This window comes from Callospermophilus lateralis, chromosome 13 (genome assembly GCF_048772815.1).
Source record: "Callospermophilus lateralis isolate mCalLat2 chromosome 13, mCalLat2.hap1, whole genome shotgun sequence".
NCBI classification, from domain to species: domain Eukaryota; kingdom Metazoa; phylum Chordata; class Mammalia; order Rodentia; family Sciuridae; genus Callospermophilus; species Callospermophilus lateralis.
This window is the reverse complement of record NC_135317.1, coordinates 83,302,712-83,328,191: the sequence shown is the minus strand read 5'-3', so window position 1 is coordinate 83,328,191 and position 25,480 is coordinate 83,302,712. Positions and strand designations below refer to the sequence as shown.

The following is a 25,480-nucleotide window of genomic DNA, read 5'->3' as shown; positions in this document are numbered from 1 at the left end:
AGACACATATGTTGAAGAAAGAAAATAATGACTGTTCTATTAAATAAAAGTAGCAATTGGGTCACATGAGTAGCTCTTGATTTTTCTTAGCCTTGGTTCTCCCACTGTTTTCTCATCCATGTTACTATCCAAGGGGAGGGTTGCTGGCAAATAGAACAGTACATCCTTCATTTTATTTATATCTTGAGCTATAAGGAGATTGATATAATGTTATGTTGTGCAGCATGAGAGTGCCCAAGAAGTGCCATTCTGCATTAAGAAATGCTCTCATCTTCCATCTGTTCCTTCAATGAAAACTTTAAATCATTGTGACTTGGGGGTCAGGCCGCTGAAGATGCCACACTTAGACCATTCTTTCTTCCCTCCCCCATCCTTTCCTCCTCCATCTCTTTTGATACTTCTCAGGCAAATTTATCTTAGAATGTATTATTAGCTGCATCCATTCTATTCACTGTGGTGATGTCCCTGTGAAGTGTCAGTCTCCAAGCTGAGTAGGTGCTCCCAGGGACTGTTCTTTTCACACCATCTCATTCTCCATGAGGATAGCAGCCCCCAAGAGACCCTTTTCTGCCTAGTGGAATTCATTCAGTAAAATGAGGCTGCTGCCTACTAGGAAGGCTGGCTTTGCTCATAACTGACCTTCATTGAGCCTTACACTGGTGGAATCTGAAAGGTTCTTGAACACCTCAGGGGTCTACTTCAGTCTGGCCTGTGGCCCCAAGGGCTTTCAGTTTTGAAGCAGAGGGCCCTAGTACCTTCTATACTCAATTCAAAATAAAAGCCTTTCCTAACTGTACAACATGTGAAAAGAAGCCTAGTGATTTCAATGTTTCTCTTAATTATGACTCTCTGTTTTTTTATGTCTAATATTAAATTGCCTCCATATATTGTGGCATTTTTGATGCCCTAGTTCTGCTGGTGCCTTAACCATGGCACCCCAAACAACATTTTCCATGGGCCATGTGAGAGGTCAGTAACTTCCTTGGATACAGAAGTTTGGTGATTTTGGCCTGTGTTGTCCTCTCCTCAAATTATGTTGCAGAAGGGAGTAGAAGGTGATCAGCATTGTGATTGTGAAGATAGTTATTCTATCCAGAAAGGCAGAAGGATTTCTGGGAGCCAATTTCCTTTCCATTCTTAGGTTAGAAAACAACCAGATATTTCCCCCCTTTTCTGCCAGATTTGGAGAATTAACAAGGCTTTTTTCCTGGTTGTAGGATGGATGGTGCTTTCTTCAGTAGCCCCAAAGGGAAGAACAGAAGGAAACTGAGTTTTTAAAGGTCATCTTTCTAGAGAACTAGGAAAGGAGGAAAGGAAGTAGTTCTTTTGAAAAGAGCCCTATACATAGGGCAGTGTTTTGAGAAAGCCTCTTGGTAGGTGGAAGTAACTCCTAGGATGCCCCCTTCCCACAAACAGCTCTTTCTTCCTCCCAGAGCACTCCTTGAAAAAAGGAAGTGGCCCAAGAAAAAATCAGAAATCACCAAGGACCCTTATGTGGGACCTTGGCAATTCTTCCTGGCAGAATTTCAAACTTGCTGGCAAGACAGCTAAGTTGCTGATGGGTCAGGGAGTAGGGTCAGGAAGGGATACTCTTTCTCTTTCCTGCATCTTGTCCAAGGGTCTGAAGTTTGCAGTGGTTCTGGAGAGATGCATGTGAACCACACATCAGGGGTGGTAGCAGGGTGGGTGCCCCCACATTAAACACAATATGGCCACATAAATAGGCCTCACTGCAAGAGCTGTAAGCTATATTGTATTCACACATTGTAAAGTAAAAATTCGGGTTTCTTATTAGGTGTGTATATACAAACACATGTGGATGCCAAGAAATAGAGACTATCCCATTTAAATAAACTCTGGTGCTGGTCACTTCCAAGGTTTCTGGAGACTTCTCCCCCTTCCCCCCAGGGTATAATAAATCAAGGGGATTGATTTCCACATTGTTTCTAACACCAAAGAATGGAGAAGCAGGGGTTTCCTGGGTAGGGGTGGGAACAGATTTCTGATGCTGTACTTCTTCCCTTAACTGGAAAAGGGCCCTGTCCTGGGCAGTTCTTCTGGCAAGTGAATGGTGATGTGCACTCTTCATACTTTGGAAGCTGCACTGTCCCCACAGATTATTCAAAGGGAAGAAGAGGGAGCTTTTATGCTAATAAAATTCAGGGTATGGTGGAACAGACCAGGCCCTGAAAACCCAATGTGCTCTCTGGGCCTGGCTCAGGTCTTTGTTTCAGTGAAATGCTGCTTCTCCAAAGGATTTCTTAAAGTCTATTTCACATATACAGTTCCACCATGAGAACCTAGTGGAGCTTAGATTTGATTCTCCACATAAGGTTAGAGAAGGAGGCTCTCTATCTACAAAATTTGATTATCCACATAAGGTTAGAGAAGGAGGCTCTCTATCTACAAAATGACTTTTGGTATGCTGACTTCCTCTGAGCACTTTGAGACCACACATTTGGTAGCCAGAGGAGAAAGAACCTCTATCTCCTTTCTTGTATGTAACTGCTACTTCATCTTCTCTATATTCCAGCAAGGGCTTGAGTTTGTGGACTGACATCTGTCACAGTAGAGAATTTAAAACTGAATGCTATTTTTCACTACCTTGCAACAATTAAGAGGTACTCCTGGATGCCAAAACTATTCTCTCCCTTCAGGGGGGAAAAACCAGATACTTAAGTGTGTGTATGTAGGTGTTGTGGGATGGTGAACTTTCTGATCAGAACCTGATTTAAAAAAAAAAAAAAAAAGGGTTGTGGAAGAACCTACAACTATCTTTAGGCAGAGACTGTGTTGACCCTACAATGTCCAGTACACCCTGGACTCCTGGATGCCTTGATATGTGCCCCTGTGGGTGCTGCATTGACTCTTCTCTCCAAAACAGTTTTGAGTTTGGGCTGATGACAGGAGACAGTCTTAGGGCTCTCCTTCTTGGAATTATGTTGTAAAAGAGAATGTTAAGTCAGGAATTATGGTTTCTAGAGGCATTTGGAGCATCTGTAACTACCACATCCTCCCACCCGATTTGTATTCTGAAGTGTAAGCCTTGGTGTGCACTTAAGTGTGTGTGTGTGTGTGTGTGTGTGTGTGTGTGTATGAATCCACATAATTGTAAAGTACCTAAACCAGTTTCTGACTCCCAAAGAGTTTTAAAAACAGTGCTTTGGGCATAAATGAGTTGAGAGGACTAGAGTGTTTTCCTTTTCTGGTGGGTATCGCCATCCATCCATTCCATGACCTCCTTGACTATCTTAGAAGCTGAAACCCAAAGTCTTGGCCGCTCCTGGCTGCGAACTGACCTGACCGAGATAAGGGCATCCTGAAAGAAAGAACTGAGGAGGCGAGGATGGAAGAAAAAAATCGGGGGCGGGGAAGCCTAAAAGGTAACCTGGTGGGACTGATTGGCTAGCAAGACTAGTTAGTGAAGACAAGTGTTCGGGTAAAAAAGTGGCTCTGCCCCCGGTGCTCTGAGCCAGACATTTCGGGATTTGGAATGGAAAGGGGGTTCGGATTCGCCCTTCATGCTCTGTCCCTTAACGCGTCTAAACTGTTTGGCAAAGCTTACGGGGCTGGCTGGCTTCCATCCCTACACCGCCCCACGTGTCGCCCCCAATCCCACGCAGTTTTTTGCTGGCTTCTAGGATGCACACCCGCTCCCCCGGCCCTTCGCGCCCATGGCCCACGCACAGCCAAAGAGCCGTGATGGCACCCGGGGAGGGGGGAAGGCGGGTAGGAAAGGCGGGTAGGAAGGGCGGCACCATCATCCCGACCAGCATCCTAGAGCTGCCAATCTCACTGCTCACACCCCCTTCCCCACTGGCGCTGGAGCCTAGTAATATCCCGTGCCTCCCCATCCCCGGCTGTGAGGGGCGCACCTGGTGGGGGAGTGGGTAAAGAATTGACCGGAGGCCTAGCTTCGCGACTCTCCCTCCACTTTCCAGCGGCCTGACTGCGCCCGGGGCGACGCAGCCCCTCGGGAACCTGAGACCAGGTAACATGGCCCCCCGCCCCGTCCGGTGTCTGGCTGCGTCCTTGCGAATACTCGTCTGCTAGGGTTTAAGTGCCGGTTTTTTTTTTTTTCCCCCTCCGGGAAGATTAATCGCTACCCCGCCCCCTATTAGGGGCTAGAGCTGGAGAGAAGCCCGGGGCCCCTGGGTTGGCCGGGTCACTAACACCGCCCTCGAGCTCAAAATACTCTTCAACGTGCTCGGTTAACGATGTCCAGCTTAGGAGCGTGGAGAGTAAAGGAAAGATTGGGAGGGGAAGGCGGGGATGCGGTGGGTGAATGATCAATGGTTTAGCCCTGTTTCCCGCAGGAGTTACCGCCCATTCACCGTCTATGCAGGCACCAACTGGCGGCAGCATCTTTTGGGTACCAGCTCCAGGAAAGCAAAGGCTGGCTGGAGGGCCGGAAGTCCAGGGCCCGCTGCGGTACTTCAGCCCCCCACTCCAGCCCGGCTGCGCCCAGGTCTCAAGATGCTCTCGGCTTTATGAGGTTCAGTTACCGCCGACTCCTCCATTAACACCTCCTCTGATTATTGAGAGGCTGGAAGGGAGGAACAGAGCCTCGGAAGCGTGCGTCCCAGCGCTAGCCCGCCTCTGTCTGTGCCCTCTGCTCATTCCTTCCTCCTCCGCTTTCCGATTTGAAAGCATAAACAGAAAATAAAAGACAGGTGGAGGGAGCTGAGGGTCAGAGGTGAGGGATTCCGGGTCAGTTCTTTGGAGAGAGAGGGACAGAGAGACGGAGAGATAATAATTTTCATCCAACAGTTGATTTATTCATCTGAATTAACAGGGGGACCCTCTGCGAGAGACGTGGGAACTGGCCGGTACCTCTGGCCGCCACCTTCCGCACTCGCTCTCTACAACCGAATTCTTGGCGGGAATATCTGACATCTGGATATTAAGGTAAGATCCGGATGGGGGGGTTGCCCGGGCAGAGCACTTTTCTGTCCTTTGAGTGCGCCAGGCCCGCCGGGAGCTCCAGGGTGGTCTCGGGAGTCTACCCCAGAAAAGTCCGGCTTTGCTCAAAGTCGTCGCGTACTTGAGGTCGCCGGCGGGACCAGCGATTGCGACGCGCCCACCAGATGGGAGGAGGTGCTTGGGGGACCCAGGCGGTGCTGCCCCGCTGACGCGCGGCTTTTTCCCCCCCTTTCCCTTGCCAGTGCAACCACCATTTAACTGCGTGATCAACTCCTTTTGCTCTAAGAATGCTGAACGGCACTACTCTAGAGGCAGGTGAGTTTTCATATGCCAGGTTCCTTCTCATCTTCCTTGCCCTTTTCATGGGCTGGCATGTATATCGAGTGTGCGTGTGTGTGCACGCGCGTGAGCGTGCCTTGTTGAATAGAACGAAGGAAGAAGAATGTGTGCTTGCTTAAAAAAAATTAAACTGGGGTTTGGAGGCTCGGAAATACACACCCTTGTTCACTGTCCTGATAGGGCAGGATCCTTCCTTTTGCTTTTCTCATGAATGTCTTTGATTTTCCTCAGGATCCGGTGTTCTGGGCGCCGGGCAGAGGTCACGGTGCCACTGAGTCCCGAGTAGTCACTGATGTGAGGGAATCGCTCCCGACACTCCGCTGAGCTGCTGGGGGGTCTCCTTGATCATACTGATGGGAGGTGGGCTGGAAAGACTCCCATTCCCACCCTTGTAGGGGTGGAAAACTGGCTTCACCCATCTTTTTGTTGTTGTTGTTGTTTTCAATCCTATTCCAACACAGCGGTTTCTGCACGTCATCTCCAGGGAGGCAGTGTAGGATTTACCCCTTTATTTCCGGGGAATGGGGAAGGTGATAGCCAGTGGCTCCACAAATCTCAGGTAAAAGGGCTTCCGATTCTAGAAGCGCAATATTTTTAGCCTTGGCAGTAGCCCTGTTGGAAAAAGCCTCAGGGGCCAAGGAGGACATAGATTTGAAGGGAGCAAGCAGCTGGTGGGTGGCTTTGAGGACGTGAATGGGCACAGAGAGTGTAGACCTGAGGGTCCTGACCCAGGAGTCCAGCCGAGCTAGCAGCATGCAAAGGTGCGCCGCTGGGCTGTGACCACGGGCTCCCCTCTCTAGGTAGCGGAACTCTCCCAGCGCCAGATTCACTCCCATTCTCTTGACCAAGGCTACTCTAGCAGGACTGAATCAGAGGGGCACCTGGGAAGCAGCACCAGTCGGGATCTGCCAACCGTGGTCTGAGGAAGGTTTGCACGTAGACGAATCTCTGTCTCCAAGACAGAGGCCCGGGCACCTCCAGGCCATCTGCTCACCTCCAACACAGAGCAGTCGGGGCTTCTGAGGCCGCGTGGCACTGCGCTCAGCATAGTTTCTGCCCTCAATAAGACGCTGACTTCTCCAGGAGCTTGAGGTACTCCCGACAATGCTAAAGGCTGGACAGGATTTCAAGAGTTTCACCTTTCAGAGCAGAAGGGCTCTTAATAGAATCTGGGGGAAAGGTGGCACTTCCCTTTTTGTTCAAACTTAGGAACACCGGATCATTGTCTCCAAATTCAGGTCTAAAGAGACCTGAGTCAGCTATGCTCTCAGATGCATGTTTACTGAGTTATTTTCCTTCCTCAACCCTAAAACCTCATCTTCTCCCGGGACAAAGCCATACATCCTTTTTTACTTCTCCCCTCTGGGGAGTTCGACTCTACCGGGGGCTCTTTTCCTAGGTGGGGTTGCCAGAGCCCAGGACAAGTGTGTCCTAGTTTTGTTGACCTCAATGGAAATTCTAGAATCTAGAATTAATTCAAAATCTGCTGTTTCACTTGAGCCCAGCCTCTCATTTTCCTGAATGTGGGAACATTAATCAGATGGGAGCAGAAAGGAAAAAGAACCTAGTGGATTGCGAATGTCCAATAGTGAGAGGACAGCGCCAGGCTAGGGATCTACCCCATTTTTTGTAATAGTGCTTAGAACTCAGAGAGGAGACTGGAAATCCTATTGGGGATGCTGGCCAGACAGAACCTGGGTGCACCTGTCCCATTGATGGAGGTGGGGTTTTAACCCAAGAAATGATAAAATCTAGCACTCTAACTTTTATAGAACACTTGCCGGCCATTGGGTTCCTGAGCTGTGAAAAGGGAGAATGCTTCCTCCCCAACTGCTACCAGTCTCAGCCTCCTGATTGGGGCGTAAAAGGGTGCAAAGCTACAAAGATGCTCTCCTTATTTAAGTGCTCAGTGTCCTTTGAGAGTGGAGAGGGAAAGGGAAGGGCTCTCAAACAATCTCAGGGTTCCTAGACAAAAATGTTAGAATACTCCAGGTGACACATCTAGTTCAATTAGTAGGCCAACCTCCAACTCCCTTGGGCTTCTTCTCCAGCAACTGCCAATGGTTCCACAGAGCTAACAAGGACCTCCCAAACTCCAACAAATCCCTGCCTCACCCCAGCTTTCCACAGACTTCCTGCATTCACTGAACAGGAAGAATCCTGGCAGTTCCCTTCTTTATGGGAAGTAGCAAATCCTACTGGGCGCTGGAACATACAACCTGAGTTTTACAAGAAAGAGCCATCATACCTAGGATTCAACTGTGAAGCTGCTTGCTGGAGGTGCTCTGTCCTGCCTGTAACTAATACACGTTTTAAATATATGTGTTGAATAGATGAATGAGTGGATGATAGGAGGGCTTGCAGGACTTCTATGTTTGGCCTCCCTGGAAATTTCACAAAGTTCTGACTTTTTTTTTCCAGGAGTTGTTAAGCTTTTCCCTCATGAAGTCTTCAAAGTTTGTCTCTTACAAGAGTGCCTTGGTGTTTCTTTTTTAATGTTCTTGCTGAGCAGGACCAAAATCCAACAATAACCAAACCTATTTCCAACTACTCTTATTTCGAATGGGGAGGGATTTAGTGCAGAAGCTAGACAGAGTGGGTTGAGGTTCTGCATTTACTTTGTTTGGAGATTCCATGGGTTAATTGAAGTTCTTCTTCTGATAGACCCCTCCTCTTTCTCCTCCTTCTCAGGTTCTCAGTCAGTTTAGCTGCTGACTTTTGTAAGGCAATCTGCCCCTTTGTGAGTGGACCTGCTGTCTCTGAAAGGGCTCCTGCGCCCAGCCCCTCCTTGGGGGCCCTTCCTGTGTGCACGTGGGTTTGAAAAGCTCATTGATTTCCATCCAAAGGGGCTAATTACATTACTTACAGTAAATAGCCGCCCTGCTGTCAGGTAGGGCTGCCAAAGTAAGGGGGTGTCTCCAGCTTAGTTCACTTGATTGGCTTCATTTTTTGTGTGAAATTGTGTTTTATGAGCTGTATTCTGGCACCCAGAGGACCTTAAAAGTGTCCAATCTGCAAATAACATTATTTTGGACCCTGAGAAAAAAAAAAAAAAAAAACGAAGGGAAGCAGCAGAGTCTTGGATTTCATGGAAGAGGTAACTCCACCAGTCTCAGATGGCGGTGCATTGGGACAGGAAGTCAGGGTGCCGCTGAGGGTGTTTTCCTCCTTTTCTCCATTCCTTCCTTCCCCTCCTTCCTCTCTTCCATCTTTCCTTCTTTCCTCTTTGTTTCCTCCATCCCTTTCTTTCCCTCTTATTCTCATGCTTGCTTTTTCTTTCTTCCTCTCTTCCCCTTTCCCTTTCTACTTCTCTCCCTTAATCTTTCTTGATTTGGCTACAGTCTATGTCGGGCTTCCCAGGGTGATGGAATGGAAGCGGTTGGCTCTTCTAAAATCTCCAAGATGTGTCCAAGACGCAAGCTCCGATGTTCCTGGGCAAGTTGGCGGGGAATGGTGGGAAACCCAGGCTAGCTACAGGGACCCAAGGAGCGAAGAGCGGCCGGGCTCCCTTCTCTGGTTAAGGCGGGGTTGGTTCCTGACGCCGCGCCCCGCTTCGGGCCCCTGAGGAGCCTCTAGCCTTTTGAATGAATCGACAATATATGAGTATTGTGGACACTTTTTAATGGGGCTGGGGAGAGGCCGCCGCCAACAGGAACAGAGAGCGACAGAACAATCCCACCTCTTGTGAGGAGCAGGTCTGCCATTCTGCTTGTCAGTTCTCACCTTCCCCTCCTCCACAGCAAGGAGTCCCTTTCACACCCTCCTGAGTGTGCGGTGCGCCCAGTTTTACAAGTGCCCCTGTCTTGCGAGGGTAGTGGGAACAGCACGCACAGAGGGGCCGGCGCATAGTTCTACGGGAGCAGGCGCCCAGCTCGCCAGAGTCCTGTCCACGATGACAAGATTCAAATGGGACATTAGAATCTCAGCAGTTTTCCTTCAGACTTGAATAGAGTAAGAGAGTAAATCATCCTGTATACCCGAGTGTACAAGTTTATGCCCTGTCCCATACACTCTAATGTTTCAAAGAAAAAAAAAAAAATATATATATATATATATATATATATATATATATATATATATTGCCGAAAGTAAACTGCAGAAAAATTCTCTAAGCGCCTTTTCACTTTGGAAGACGCTCCAGTGCCTGGTAGTGTCGGGTATCCCAGGAAGGTGAGGCAAAGAGATGAACTATCAGACAACTGCTCCTAAAAGATGAGCTGAGGAAAGAGGGGTTGGGAAGAAAAGAAACATGCACTAAATTCTCCACCCCAGTGAGGGGCTTGAATTCCTGCCTAATCTTTATATATTGACAGTTTTGTAGACTGGGGATGAAAGTCCACAAGAAGGAAACCCAAAGTTTTGAGCTGGTTTTCTGTGTGCCCTGAGCTGGGGTAAGGTCTTGAACTGAGATCAAATAGGCCGACCCTCTGCCTTCTGTGTCAGGACCAGGACAATAACAGCTCCTTTCCCCCTTTTAAAACAAGGACTCCTTTCCTCTTTAAAACATGACTACTGAGAACTCTTGGAACGATATGTGGTTGTGTGTGTGTGTGTGTGTGTGTGTGTGTGTCCGCGCGCACGCGAGTGTTATGGGGAGGTAAATGCCCCCCTCCTACTGCCCCCATCCCCCCACCCCTTTGTAATGTTTGTCCCTGCTTGCCCATCACCAGGGGGTTGAGAGGAGTATGACAGGTCTTTGTTGTCTGAATAAAAATCCGTGGCAGCTCCAGGGAGAGAACTCCTCCTACTAAATTATCAAAAATGGGCTGGCTTTAGTCTCTTAACAAATTGGACACAGCTCCGGCAGGAGCAGTCCCCAACCCAACCTACAGGCACTGGGAACTTGCAAGCAGCCAGGGACCGCTGAAAATAGCACTTCGTCTTCTTTCTTTGTGTTCAAAACTATTTTCTTTCTTCACCAGATTTTTGTTTTCCTCCCCCGCCCCCCCCTGCAGTTGTTTCCCATTAGTAACTCGATCTCTCGGAGCAATAAGATTCGCCTTCGCCTTTCCCCTCCGCCCGTGTTTGTTTGTTTTCTGCACATCTCCTTCAGGGAGACGCCAGAGTCCCCCCACCCCGCCTATTTTTTCCCCCCTCTTTCCCTCTGCAAGTAGGCCTATTTTCACTTTGTCTGACTCTTTCTTCTTTGCTCTCTGCCTCTTGCCCTCTGTCCCCGCGCGCCTCTGCGTTCCAACATCGCGCAGCCCTCTGCGGTCCCTTTTGCCCCAGCACTCGGATGAGCTGAGAACCCCGGGTGTGTGTTTATGGAAATAGTGGGGTGCCGAGCAGAAGACAATTCGTGTCCTTTCCGCCCCCCAGCCATGCTCTTCCACGGGATCTCCGGAGGCCACATCCAAGGCATCATGGAGGAGATGGAGCGCAGATCCAAGACCGAGGCCCGTCTGGCTAAAGGCACTCAGCTCAACGGCCGCGACGCGGTAAGAAACTGCCCCTCGGTGGCGGTAGCCGAGCACCCCTGCGCGCTCGGTTAAAACGAACTTCCATTCCCTGGCCTGGCGAGATTGGGAATGGTGCGTCGTAGGGACATCTTGTTGAAAATCTCTGGGTTTTCACCGGTCTACCTAGCTCTGCCGGGATAAGAAAAGTTCCCATTCTGACTTGAAATGCCTTTACTACTAAACCCCAAGCTCATTTCCCTCTGTCGCAGCTGCTCCCGAGCCAGTAGGGCGGTCAGGAGTGGAAGGAGAGGGGCGTCCTCTTCTGCAAACTACAAACTCCTTTCTCTAGTCTCCCCGAATTCCCGGGCACCTCCCCAGCTAGGATCCCGCAGCCCTGAGGGCAAACGGCGCAGGCAATAGTCAGACCGCTTGCTGCCCAGGCGTCCCGGCCAAGAAGGAGCCCGGGTGAGCTTAGTCTCTGGACCAGAAGACGGACCTTTGGAGTATACTCAGAAGCGACCGGTCCATTTCCAATTCTCAGTACTCTCAGGGTTTGGCACCCCAAACCCAGAGATTTTTGTCTTCGGCATCCCGGCTCAGTTCCTCTATCCATGCAGAACTGCGTTTGGTTTCCCGGGCTGGGCCGGTGTCCTGTGTAGGGGAAAATTTAAAAATGCGGAGGAGCGAGGCACCCAGTCCAAAAGCAAGAACTTTCTAACCCTTAAACGAAGTAATCAAATACCACTGTTATTATTATTGGTAATAATAAAAGTCATGTTCTCTTAAAAAATACCAGTAATCTAAGTGTTTCTCTTTCCCATTTATAAACCGGAGAAAGAAAACTTACTGGAAGTCTCCGGAAATGATTCCAGCCAATCTGTGTTGTGTAGACCTTCTTGTATCACACCGAGAATTGTAGTTAAAACTTCCCCAGGAGACTGACTGCTCATGCCCGGCCAGTGGTGTTTTGGATCGCATCAAATAGCGAGTGTGTGCATTTGTCTACATTTCCAACACTAACTCAGGGCGGTCCCCTAATTGGAGTAAAGGGGTAAACTTTATTTTTCCACGTCCGGCAAAATATCGTGTGGAAGTCCAATTCATTTCTGCTAGTATTGAGGAAAAGATCCAGATATAACTCTTTTTTTTCCTTCTGTGGTTATTTTATTTAAAACTAAAAAGCAGTAACCAAACTCGGAGACTGGGCTCCTCAAGGTGAGCTTAACATCTTGGTTATCTGAGTTAGGATCCAGGTGGGAAGCTTAATTTGAGCACCAGATTTTCAGGACAAAGTTCTCTTGTGTTTAAGCTGATGCCAGGGAAAGAGGGATTGTATATGGGAAACTGGACATTGGTCCTTCTTTAGGAACACTCACTTCACACTCTTAGCAGGAACAGGACCAAACATTCTGAAAATGGAGAAACAGTAGGATCTGCTAAATATATCCCAACCAAAACAGAGCTGACCAATTTAACAGCACGGGTATTATATTCTCTCCCTGACTTTTGATTTCAATGTTAAGTCTGTACAAATTTAGAGAAACCGAATAGCAATATTACTGTTTTGTGCAAACACAATCTGTGCTAGTTTAAATTTCCTTTTCACTTCCTAATTACAAGTTCCGTTTGATTTTTTTTTTTGTATTTTCGAAAGCCACAATTTGAAGTTTGTAATTATCTCTAATTTGACAACACTCACCAAACTATAGTAAATAGGCTCTCCGTTCTTTTAAAGCTAGGATTGGGATGGTTAGTATATCTTTAGTTTTGTAACAGTAGGAGGTCGCCGATGCCAGTTCATGCCAACTTGGAAGATAACTGAGCTGCAAAGGTAGAAATTGCAAATGTTTTTCCCGACTTTTGCCATTGAGCTGTGGCCCCTGACCCTAGCCTCTCTCCGGCACTCGGCTTTCGGCTTTCGCCCTGGATTCGCGCAGCGTAGCGGGGAATCCCGCATGGTGCGGCGACGCCAGGCGCTCTCCTCAGCCTTGTGTGTGCTTGCTTTGCAGGGCATGCCCCCTCTCAGCCCCGAGAAGCCGGCTTTGTGTGCTGGCTGCGGGGGCAAGATCTCGGACAGGTACTACCTACTGGCCGTGGACAAACAGTGGCACCTGAGGTGCCTGAAGTGCTGTGAATGTAAACTAGCTCTGGAATCTGAGCTCACCTGCTTCGCCAAGGACGGTAGCATTTACTGCAAGGAGGATTACTACAGGTACTCCCCGCAAGTACACCTTCCTGACACCAAGTAAGGCTGGCTGGCTGGCGAGGGGCGGGGGCACCTGCCCGATTCTGGAGTCCCCTCTTCATCCTCCACATTTTGCCCCTTCAGGGTACTGTTATCATTCTCCAGACCTGGGGGAATTTACAGCATATGCCTTTAAACTGCACTCCCCTGGATGTCTGGTGAGGATGGATGACAATAGACACCTAAGGTCTAGCTAGAGCAGTTATCAGTGACTACCATGCACTCCCTTCTCTTCCCAGATCTGTTGACAGACCAGGGAAAAATCTGGGATAGAGTGAATGGGCTGGTCTCAGTTAATTATCTGAGACTTGAGTGGTTTTTTTTTTTTTGTTTGTTTGTTTATTTGTTGTTGTTTTCGATTTTTTCCGCTTACTACAAACTGAGTAACTTGGTGCCTTGGAACTGAACTGGTGGCCCAGGAAGCAGCAATTGGATAGGTGGCAGATGACCTTGTAAATGACTATGAAAAAGAATAAACCCCACTGCCAAAACCCAAGTCATTCAGTTGCCTTTACGGCTAGTTAACACTAGACTAGAGAGAAAACTCAGCATCAGGCATGTTTATTGATTCTTTCTAGTTGTTTCTGGATTGGAAAAGACAGAACTATGTATAGGTGACCTAGCTCAGCACTTAGCAGATGGGAGGTGGTTAAAGAAGAATAACCTTTCTCTACAAAATTGTCATTTCCCGAGGCTGGCTGTATGTTTTCAGGCACGCTCAAATGTGCAGGCATAATAATAATACCTTCATTCAAGACTATTTTGTAGTCAATGAAGCTGTTCACTTGGATTTGCAATTTAATATTCTTTCAATAGTGCTGTGAACTAGCTACTGCAGGTTTTTGTTTGCTCTCTCTCTCTTTTTAGATGCAGAGAAAGAAACTGAAGCTTAGTACCCAATTTTCTGACTTTAATATATGGATCTTTGTCCTGGTTCACCAGAACCAGAACAGGTCAATGAGCAAAAAAACTGATGTCGGAAGTGGGCCCAGTGACTTGTCCTACTAGAGCCCTCCCAAGTCTCAGTCTTTGGCTACTGCAGCCAAACCCAGGTATTGCATGTGGAAGTGGCTTGTCCTTAGATCAACAAGTACCCTGACCCCTCTGTTTCCTTCCAGAAGGTTCTCTGTGCAGAGATGTGCCCGCTGCCACCTTGGCATTTCTGCCTCTGAGATGGTCATGCGTGCCCGAGACTCTGTCTACCACCTGAGCTGCTTCACCTGTTCTACCTGCAACAAGACTCTGACCACAGGCGACCATTTCGGCATGAAGGACAGCCTGGTGTACTGCCGCGCCCACTTCGAGACCCTCTTGCAAGGGGAGTATCCTCCACAGATGAGCTACACGGAGCTGGCTGCCAAGAGTGGCGGCTTGGCCCTGCCTTACTTCAATGGCACCGGCACGGTGCAGAAGGGGCGGCCTCGGAAGAGGAAGAGCCCAGCGCTGGGAGTAGACATCGTCAATTACAACTCAGGTGGGCTGGCATCCTTACACAGTGAAGCTCCGGTCACCAGGTTGTCAGGAGGATTCAATAAGGCCCCTTCCCTTTTCAAGATCTGCCTGCAAAGAGGGTACTTTGTCCAAAATGCCCGTGTTCTCAATACAACTTCATCTCAATCTGAAGGAAGAGAAAAAGGGAGAGAGGAAGAAGGAAGGAAGAGGAAAGGAGTGGGAGAGGAGAGACAACACTTTATTAAGGTTGCAGCAAAAAAACACATTTATAACTATGGGGCTATAGTGATTTCCCCCAAACAGGCAGAGCCAAATCCTTGTTGCCCATTAGTTAATGAGCCCATTAGTTTCTGGCTCCCAGTTGGAGCAAAACAGCCCCAAGGCAATTCCTTTGTGGAAGCCAAATTATAGATCCTGGATGAGGTTTTCTTAAATACTGAAGGGGGGGGACCCAAAACTTCAGAGCCTAACCCCAGTCTGTCTAGAGGGGGCAGAGGCTGTGGTCACCAGCCCAAACTTAATCAGCAACACAGTTGGCAAGTGTTGAAAAACTGAATCCCTGATTTTGGCAAAAAGCAGCTGTAGGGGTAGGAAGCACTCTCCACGGCTGAGCTGGCCTGAGACTCTGGTAGGTCAGGGTATTCATCCAGCCTACTCATTCCCTATGCAATAGACCAGCCAGATATCCAGACCCCAGACCCCTGCCAAATGAAAGAAGCTCCAGGGCAGGCCCACTGGGGAGGCTTAGTAGTATCTCAGGCTGCTCTTTTGTTCTCCACCAGCCCCCTCTCTTAATTAAAAACAAAGTGCAGGCAACAGGCTGAGAGCACACTTTCCTCCATGCTTTAGGGGCATGCCTATCATTTATCAGTCTGTCTCACACACATACATCAGTTTCCCATTTTTGGTAGCCTTTCCCCATCCTCCATCCCCCAGGTGACTATGTTGACAGGACTGGAAGACCATTATCTTACACTGAGTATCACAGAAGCTCCTCTGGTGAGTCCCAAATGCTGGGAAAAGGGATTCCAGAAAGTCCTGGCTCAGTTTGGGGGAGTTTAAGGACCTTGACTCTCTGACTTTGCTTTTCCTTGACCCTGGCCCTGGCCCAGGCCCAAACCTGTCTGGGAATCTTGGAAGCAGGAATCTCAGACCAGGGAAAACCATCCTCCTGGAAGGAATCTTGGGAACCACCTAACTGTGGCAACTCCATAATCATGACCACCCCAGATACCCTGGCAAACCATGAAGCAAAATCACACGTGCTTTTTCTCTTCTAGCCCTTATGTCTGGTATGATGCTTGATGTTGTTGCTTAATGATAAAGGAATGATGCTCAGCCAGTTAGGTGGTTTGTTTAAGGTCACACAGCCAGTGTGAACATGGGAACTAGGAGAGTTTGCAGAGGAAGCCACATGGGATTAGCAGGCATTCTTTCAGCCCTCTCCTAGCTTCTCTCTTGGGGTTCCCCTCCCAACTGCAGAGGAGAAATGCTTTTGGGCAGGTGCAGTGGGTGTCATCTCAGGGATAATGGGAATGCAGAGCCCATCCAAGCTGCTTTTGTCCCTAGCGGGACAGTGGGTCTGTGGACCAAGGCAAAAGGGCTGGCAGTCTCCTGGGACTCTTTTTACCAAGGTTGTTTTGCATGAGGAATGTAGGCATAGTACTAGGTTTTGGCAATCTTTGGCAGACACAGCCCACAGCACCCTTGCTCTGGCCCCTGCTGCGCTGGGGCAGAGGTTTTGGTTAGGGGCCACTTTGCCTGGTGCACACACTTCATGTCCTTTGATGCGTGGTCCCTGGGGCAGGACAGGCAAGGCACTAATTGTTCTTTATTAATTGAAGATGACATTGGAATCTCAAGCCACTCACCAAGGCCTTAATGCCCTAATTAGAGAGAGAGAGAGAGAGAGAGAGAGAGAGAGAGAGGCGGTGGGGCTGTGGGGGGCAGCGAGAGGAGAGAGAGATGGACTCATACATAAATAGCTGGTCCCTTGGACAGAGGAAATCTCTCAGCCTGATAAAAGTCCAGAAGGGTGGAGATTTCTAGCTAAACTGTGGGCAAGTCTGGCTTTTCTCTAGTTTATTTAATCTAATTAGCTAAATTTGATTTTGCCTTGAATCTTATTTTATGTTGAAAGATCCGAGAAACTTTAGGAACAATAGAATTTAGCTTCTCTTACTTCTCTGAAGAGAATTAGAATACATATACATTTTCTAAGAAGAACGAAAACCTTTCTGAACTACTTAGATCTTTAGTTTGCAAATTAGTGCTGCTATACATTGTTGAGAAAGTTGACAGTCTTACTCATGAAAGAGAAAATTTTCTCAGACCCACTAACCTGAAGAGTTTGTGCATCACTCACTCAACTATATCCACTCCATCTTTACTGGACGTTTCCCCAGAGATGTGAGTAAATAGTATACATTCGTTAAAATTAGTTAGAAATAAATCTAGAGGAATTTTAAGATGCCTGATCAGACATTACCCCCCACACACACACAAAAAAAAAAATTTAAAATAGTATTTATGAATCTGGTGCCAGTTTGTTACAAAACTAGGGAAAGAAACCCCTTAGTAAGTTAAAATTATGTGAAAATGTAGGAAATAAAACGGCCCCCACAGTTTTAACTCACTATTTTATTCTCCTTTGAATTTTAGATCCCCATTTCTGCTTAATTATAAACACCTAATTCAGGGCAACGTTGATATGAAATGCAATATAATTTAGAGATATGTTTTCAAAAATATGTATGCAAAACATTTATCATTCAGAGATTCTTAAAGAAGATATGAAACTTGCAGAGGTCAGTTAGTTCTTGACATAAGGCAAATTCCTTTTAATGAGACTTTTCCTAATTTAGTTTATACTTCGTTGTGCAAATTAATTGGGCAGATATTTTTGAAGGAGACATGGAACATTTATCTGGAAAACTGGATTGGAATAAAGCCCTCCAGGGGTGAGAAGAATTAGTTTAGGATAGACAGGTTCTGTTTGGGTAATTTATCATTAATGAAGAGACTCATTTCTTGGCCACTCCTTAGAAACTCTTTTCCTTAGGTTCTTTCTACCTAAACTTCTGAAGTTCCCGATTGTTGTTAAATTAGCCTGGCACTGACCCCTAGTGGTTTCACAGGAATCAGTTAATTCTCAAAAGGCTACAAACCTTCAGAAGAACATAAACTTACTTGATGTAAATGACCATCTCATAAGTGACTGAAAATAAAATATTTATATCTTCTCATTAATGTTAACAATTCTGGATGTGTATTTACAGGTGGAAGTTTGAGACAATTTTTAATCCAGAGAGGAAAATACCCCTAAAACTTTAGAAACAGGCTATGGGGGGAACACAATCATTTGCAAGTTTACATAATATATTTGTAGTTAAATGCAAATAATTTATGGAAACAAACTGAATTACTCCTTGGAAAAATATATTTCTCTATTAAGTTGTATATGTAAGTGAAAACATAGTCATATGAAAGTTGTATGTGGTAATATATGTTGAAGAAAGACCTGACAACCTATCTTTTTTATACACTAAATTGTATATTTCATGTGAAAACAAGCTCTACAATTATAATTAATGCACTAAAATGCTCTGTTGAGTTTTAAATCAGCAATAATGAACACAGAGTACATATTCAGGAAAGCAATTTCATCAAATATTACTGAAATTATTTTTAATAAAATTCATTTTAAAGACTAGTGATTATATAGCTAAACTGGGAATCATATTTGTTTTTAAGAACTATTACCATGTTGGAGGAGGAATGGATAAAGGAATTATGTAAACACCAAGTTAAGGCTTCTGTCCCAAGTGTAATTTTCAATTTGATGTGTCATTCAGGAAAAGTTACTCACTTACGATAGGAATGAAATTCTTATTTGAAGAAGCCATGGATGATATTGTGTCCCTCTTTGTCCATTTTGTTGTGGGTACATTTATAATCTGGCTGTGAAATATGGCTCAGTTTACTGGAGATAAGTATGGTTTTATAGTAGGTCATGAGTTGCTGTTTCATCCATTTGAGGATATAAAGGTACAATTCTATAGACTATTTGAACCTGACATATCCCCACTGGGCTGAAATAGGGTAAAATGTAAAGTATATTCTCTCTGCTATCTCTGGTTATATGTTACCATTTCTGGCAGGCTTAAGAAGTTTATTTACATTTGAATGTATATATCGGAGTTGCATTCCGTCCAGATAATTTTGATTTTGCATTTGCTTGTAATTTTATTGATGAACAAAGCATTTTAAATTTTGATTGAATCTTGTTGAGTTTCTGTCCCACTGTGTGACTTGGGAGTTTCAGAAGTGAATGTGATAGTCTTTTCCCAAAAAGAGCTCACCTGTGCTTTGCAGAGTGTGTCTTCCCATGTATATATCTCATGGAAGTACAAGCCTAGGAGACATTAGTTCCTGCTTAGTCTTATTACATCAGGGATAATTTCTTGTCAAACGAGATTTGTACGCAGCTGGTCTCTGTTGATGACTGTTCAACTTGATATTTTCAAATGTGCTAGATATTGTTTTAAAAAAAGTAGTTCTAACCAGAGCAAGCAGGCAGATAACATTTTGGAAAGCTGAAGGGGGAAAAAAAAAAAAACTAGTATAAAGAGATGCCTCACTTTTTTTGTTTGTTTTTGTGGGTACTGGAGATTTTTGGAAGGATACTGATACTCCCCGCCCCCTTCAATTTTTTTTTTCTCTTCTGAGTGACATGATCAGGTTGATTTTTAAATAATGCATTAAAATGCAGAGTGATGAAATTTGAATATGTATCAGATACATACATGAAATAAGGGCTTCAGGAAAAAAATTACCATGTGCTTGAATTTGCAAATTTGGCTGAATCTGCAAATATTTAGCAAAATGTTTTCATTCTGCAGTCGTATTTCCTATACAGAGCCAGCAGGTTTTTGGAATGACCTTTTAAATGTGCAGCTTTACATCCTGGGAATGATGACTTTTTAGCTGGTTTCAAAGACTGATTTGTTTTGCCCTTGGTGCCAAAAAGAGCTTTCCAAGGGAAGAGAAGATGCCACCCTCTCTCTGCCAGCCCAGCCAGTGGTACACATCGCATCCCACATACACACATCCAGAGCAAAAGGAACCAAGACATGAGACTGAAAATACGCACCATCAGTGCCTCTCAGCTGTGAGCTGTGGGGCATGCTTCAGGCATAAACTGAGTGAGGAGAAGGCTGGGCTCATTTTCTTTCAGAAATATTTATTAGAATAACTCCAAGGGAACAGTATTTTCTTCCTGGCATAACTTTATGCTAATCAGTTATAGGTGAAAGCCCTCAAACATAATATTCTTAGGATTACATAAGAAGTTTGCAAATATTTATTTTCTAACATCTCCCCATTTTAACCACTTTCCTCTTCCCCATTTAGAAAGCTCTAGGAATATGAAAAATGTTAAAAATTGTAAGTGACTTAAATTCTTCCTTAGTTGGTGGGTTCTCAGAAAACTTCAGACTTGAGGGGTGAAATACTTGTTTTCCATGTCTTTTATGATAAAAAGCTGTGCCTTCACATAATTACATGTCTTTGCAGAAACAAACAAAAAATGTAGAGTCTCAAATTGTCCAGTCTTGAAGATATAGATGTGGGCAGTGGGGTGCTGGTATATGTAAATATATTTCTTCCCTTGGCTCTTGTCTCTCTCTCCTGTGCCCTACTTAGGGTTTATTCATTTCCCCCAAGGTTTTTACCAACCATCAAGCAAAAGGGAGGATTATCTAATATTTTTTCCTCTTAGGTAAATTTTTATTTTGTCCACATTAACAGACAAATTTGGCTGATGGTAGCAATTAAGTTCTTTCTTTTTGTCTAGAGATTGTTCATAATTGAGTTGACAGCCATTTTCTTGGTCGTAACAGTGTCATTAGCCCACCGTCATTTCCATTAATGCAGGAGTTTCCACTGAATAGTTGTTTTCCCCTGTTACTGTAACAGGTTGTAATGAGAATGAGGCAGACCACTTGGACCGGGACCAGCAGCCTTATCCACCTTCTCAGAAGACCAAGCGCATGCGAACTTCCTTCAAGCACCACCAGCTCCGGACCATGAAATCCTACTTTGCCATCAACCACAATCCGGATGCCAAGGACCTCAAGCAACTTGCTCAGAAAACAGGCCTGACCAAAAGAGTTTTGCAGGTAAGACACTTCCATCATTGGCTGTGCATACATCTCCCATCCCCTTGCCAGTAAATAGTTCTCTTCCCCGCTTGGCTTGATGTGGCTATTTCCTACTCTGCTTCTTCTTAGTTTATCTTAGTTATTTCCCTAGAGGGTAAACTGAGACTTGCAGGGGCTTCCTGGAGGGTACTCAAAGAGAGATCCAGGGTCTTACAAGATGCAACCACGTTCTCCCTACAGATAGGGAGATGGGTCTCCAAAACCAGCTCAGCTTGCCTCACTCCTGTGCAAATGCAAGTGTTGTCATTTGCACAAGACATGGCTCTGGAGATTTCCATTCATGTTAGGCTCAGTGCGCTGATTTGTAAGGGATCTGCTAGCACTGTCCTACTCCATTGAGTTCTTGGCAGCCTCTCTCACATTACGACTTTCCAAATTCAGGCAGGCTTTCCCCCCAACTGCCCAAAAGCTAAAAGTTATGCTAGTATCTCAGCAAATATTGGAGCAAATATATTTTTTTTCATTTTAACAAACCATTATTAAAAAGTGGGAGTTAGTTCCGCTGTCCAATTGCTTCCTCAAATTCATCATGGTAAGAATATAAGGCTATGAAATTATAATGGGTTGCCATGAGTCTCCTGTGATCTTCTCTCATTTCTCAGTGATGAATAGCAGACAGTTTTAATTCTGGTACATAGTATTTGGCTATTTGGGGTCTGTGGCCCTGGAAGAGTTTTTCCTATGTGAAAAATACTTACTGGATGTCAGACTCAGGGATATCTTAAACTCTATTTCAAATGACGTTCACTTCCTATGAGTGGTTCTTACTTTGCAGTAGTTTTAGCAGACCTGCTTCTCCTCATTCTCACAAGACAACAGTCGAGGAATGAGGGCATATCTTCCCTGATTTATCTCTGTGCTTTCATTTCATGGTATCTCCATGTGAGCATCAGTTGTCCCAAGTGGCATTGGTTAATGCTGGGAGGGGACACATGCAGTAGAGAGAACAAATCTATAGTATTTTGAGTTACTATCTTACGAAAGAATGAGGAAAAAAAGGAAAGCACCCCTTCCCTCTCAAGAAAAATAAACAATTATATTTAAAGGAAATATATCAGGAAAAAAAGAGATAAAAGATAAAAGTTAAAACAAAAAAGGAGAGAAAGGAAGAGAGAGAGAGAGAGAGAAAATATATAAAAATAAACATCGGTAAAGAAATCAATTGGGATTGGTTTGCAGGTTTGGTTCCAAAACGCACGAGCCAAATTCAGAAGGAACCTTTTGCGGCAGGAGAATGGGGGTGTTGATAAAGCTGATGGCACGTCGCTTCCGGCCCCGCCCTCAGCAGACAGCGGCGCTCTCACTCCACCCGGCACTGCGACCACTTTAACAGACCTGACCAATCCCACTATCACTGTAGTGACATCTGTGACCTCTAACATGGACAGCCACGAATCCGGAAGCCCCTCACAAACTACCTTAACGAACCTTTTCTAACATTGGTTTTTTTTTCTTTTTAAATTCTTCCTCTTCTTCTTCTTATTCTAATTATTATTATTTTATTATTTACAAGCCCTTTTTTTTTTCTTCCTTCTAACCCACAAAATATTTGGGGAATAAAAATAACAGCTTGGTGTGTAGCATCTGCAGCCACTTGGCAAATGAGTTTACAGTATTGTCTCCTTTAAGTGAACATATTTTGTCTACAAAGTGTATTTGGAATTTTTTTTTTTTTCCTTTAAGCAATTAGGTCTTTCAATTGGTAAGGGGAGCTTTTGAATCATTCTAATAAGTGCCTCTTAAAATTGTATGTTACTTATTTCCAGAATCTCGAAGAAAAAAGTTAAGAGTGATATTATGTGGGTAAATAATCATATTCCTGCTTAAGTGATTAGGTTAATAATGAACCAGGTAATTAATTGGTTATTTTTAAAATCTTGCAATTGTATATGTGATTATGAAATTTTGAAAACTTCACATTTTTAAAATTTTATAACTGAAAGAATGTATTGAGTATTGCTATTTCTTACCTGAACTCTTGATTCAAATAAGGAATATGATTAAGCAAAAGCATTAATAAGAGCAATTTTAAATAGCATTGATTAGTTAGGTGGGAAATTACTCCACGAATGTGACTTTTCCTTCTTGTAGGGATGTACCACCTAAAAACCTTCTTACTTAGTTCTTTGTTTCTTCAATATTTAAAAAATGCTTAAACTCCCTGTAAAACTCCTATGAAAATTCCACATAGAATTTGAAATTCTATTCTTTTGATCTCCGAAAGCTAAAAGAAAAATCAACTGACAACAGCAAACACAACTCTGAAAATATTCTTTCTACCTTACCTTTTTTCCTAGGGAAAATGGAAATAAGCAAAATATGATTTTTTAAGAAGTCAAAAACTTGGTATGATTTAATTAATATCTCTATTAATTGGCTTCAGTTGTACCATGATATTGTATCTGGCATTGTTTATGAATAATGCTTTAAGAAAAAAACTCAGTAAACTTAACACCAACAATGAGAATTCTTTGGTTTTGTTTTGCTTTATTTTATTTTTGCATAGTTTGATTAATGTATCTCACACACACACACACACACACACACACACACACACACACAAACTTTTCTGGCATTAGAGATTTGAAATTAGTAGTCTTAAAGTAGATAAACTCAGAAGCCTTGTGGATGCTGATCTGAATATATTTCCTAGTTTACAGTAGCTTTTTTTTTTCTTTTAATTTAAGGTAAAATCTTAATGGTCTGGGCAGTGGTGAATGTTCATCTATATGCTTCTGTTGTAGTTAAATACCAATTAGATTGTGGATTTCCTAAAAAAAAAAAAAAAGAAGTCAAGATATATGTCTTGCTTTAGTGGATTGTTAAGAATAACTTTGCACATATTTTCCACTTTTTTGGACCCCTTAAATCTCCTCTGGTGGTCTGAGTGGCTGTTTAATAGATTTTAAAGGTGTCCTTCTGGCTGTATAAATGTGTGGTTACATATTGACAGTTCACTGCCCACATTAAAGTGCATTATTGTAACTTTTGCTCAGGGTCTTTAGAAAATTAGCACAGAAAGTAGCTTATTTTTTAAAAAAAGATGATGGAAGATAAGTTAACACTGTAACAGAAGAAAGGTGTGATTGCCATTATATATTTAGCAAGTGTGGTTATCATCTTATATGGAGCTTAAATCTTGACTTTTCATATTTCTATTACATTTTGGGCATTTACCACTAACCAGACCAAACAACCTTGGTAAGGCTGAGATCTTATTAATACACTTTTACAGGTAAAATATTGATACTTATAAATTTTGTTCTTTGACAGAACAATATATGGTACTATAGATCTACTTTATTAAGTAGACTAATTATAACTCAGTTCTCCTATGTGCCTTATGATATAACTTGGAAGTAAGTTTGTGAAAAATCAGGATTATATGTGTTGTTTGTTAAATTAACTGTTTTAAGCCCTTTTGACACCTCACTAGTTTTGTACTGTTTTACCTCTTATTTCTGAAACTCTTTTTATGGTGTATCCTGTTAGAGGGGACAAACATGTCATAGAAAGCAGTTGTGCACTCTTTCAAATATAGTTGATAAATTCAATAATCTTATATATTGAGCTTCGTGTTTATAGTACAGTAAGTGGTCTAGCAAAATTGTCCATGTTTCTTTGTTTATTGATAAATGCATTGTATAGAAACTATTTCCCCTAAATATTTATGGACCAAACAATTGTGATATATCCTATTAAATTTGTGTGAATAAACCATTTTGAATCTAAGGAGTTTTATTTCCCATAAGTTTTATTTAAGTTTACCTGTTCTAGTGTGTTTTCAATATCTTTATGTAAAAGGCATTAAAATGGTAGTGGAAAATCTTTTAAATATTCAAACATACAACTAGTTTTTAAATTTTCAAACTTCTGATTCATATTAAATGCACACACCATTGCATATGCAGTGTAAATCAATCTTGAAGTACCTTTAAATATATGTGCTTATAATACAAGTAATGCCCCATGGATTTAACTCAGTCCAATTTTCAGAATAAAAAAATTAGCAGATAAAGTAATTGCATGAAAAGAAACCTTAAATATGATTAAGATTTAATGTTAGGTCTATTGAGCACAAATGGATATTTGTAAATCTAAATAGAAATTGCAGACCCCTAAAAGCCAAGTTGCTCTGTAGTTAATAAATTGTCACTATGATTTTTTTCAGGGAGAACAAATCTTGGGGCATTACAGCCAAACATCCCGACGTTTGAAAATTCCCTAAAGTATTAAAAGAAGGGGAAAAGTTTGATCGGAAATCCACTGCAGTGAAGACAAAGACACTATTAGGTTATGATAATCATACATTTAAAAACTTATTGAGCCAAAAAAAAAAAAAAAGAGAGAGAGAGAGAGAGTGAGACATAAATGTCATTTATTGAATGTTAACAAAACTTCTGTTCTTTATGATGTCTAACACAAATGAAGGCTTAAAATTATGTGGTTTAAAAACACTAGATAAACCTGTATTAACCAGAGCAACCTGGCAGTAATATGCCCACCCCATATTGGAAGAAAATTATTATTGAAAAAATCCCCACACATTTGTCAAGCAACAATAGCTGTAAAATAAAGTCCAAAAACATTCATTTCTCCTGCTTGCTAATGTGTATTAGTCCTATCTGTTAATGGCATTTTCCAATTGTAAATTCAAAGAAAAGCTATCACTCATTTAAGAGTATAGGGATCAAACCCCAGTAATTTTAGTATTATTGTTTATTACTTCCTTTTTAAACAGAAGTCTCTGCATGCACTTTTACATCTGTCACCTCTAGTGTACATCTCTGTAATGATGACTTATCTTTGCTGTTTCTTGTATGATAAATAGCTTTCATTAATAAACATTTTATTTGATGCAAACATAGTTAACTTTATGTTAAACACACACTGTTGGAATT

At 43.6% G+C, this 25,480-nt stretch overlaps 1 protein-coding gene across 4 annotated transcripts; it reads left to right on the top strand.

The window, feature by feature from the left end:
- The first annotated feature begins 5,210 nt into the window (after positions 1 to 5,210).
- On the top strand, positions 5,211 to 24,807 carry Lhx9 (LIM homeobox 9). 4 transcript variants are annotated; one of them, XM_076831774.1, is made up of 6 exons: positions 5,211 to 5,238; positions 10,582 to 10,700; positions 12,671 to 12,873; positions 14,025 to 14,380; positions 20,335 to 20,537; positions 24,751 to 24,807. In XM_076831774.1, exons 1-6 carry the CDS (start codon positions 5,211 to 5,213, stop codon positions 24,805 to 24,807), a joined length of 966 nt encoding a protein of 321 aa, XP_076687889.1. The 4 variants fall into 4 exon arrangements, with proteins under 4 accessions (XP_076687889.1, XP_076687887.1, XP_076687888.1 ...); XM_076831772.1 differs by lacking the exon at positions 24,751 to 24,807 and adding an exon at positions 21,759 to 22,016; XM_076831773.1 differs by lacking the exon at positions 5,211 to 5,238 and having other exon boundaries at positions 10,527 to 10,700.
- Positions 24,808 to 25,480: the final 673 nt, after the last annotated feature.

Excerpts from the sequence above, each read along its gene's own strand:
- Lhx9 (XM_076831771.1), top strand. The coding sequence starts at position 10,527 with ATGGAAATAGTGGGGTGCCGAGCAGAAGACAATTCGTGTCCTTTCCGC. Across the intron at positions 10,701-12,670 it reads AGCTCAACGGCCGCGACGCG|GGCATGCCCCCTCTCAGCCC; the intron begins GTAAGAAACTGC and ends CTTGCTTTGCAG. Across the intron at positions 20,538-21,758 it reads TGACCAAAAGAGTTTTGCAG|GTTTGGTTCCAAAACGCACG; the intron begins GTAAGACACTTC and ends ATTGGTTTGCAG.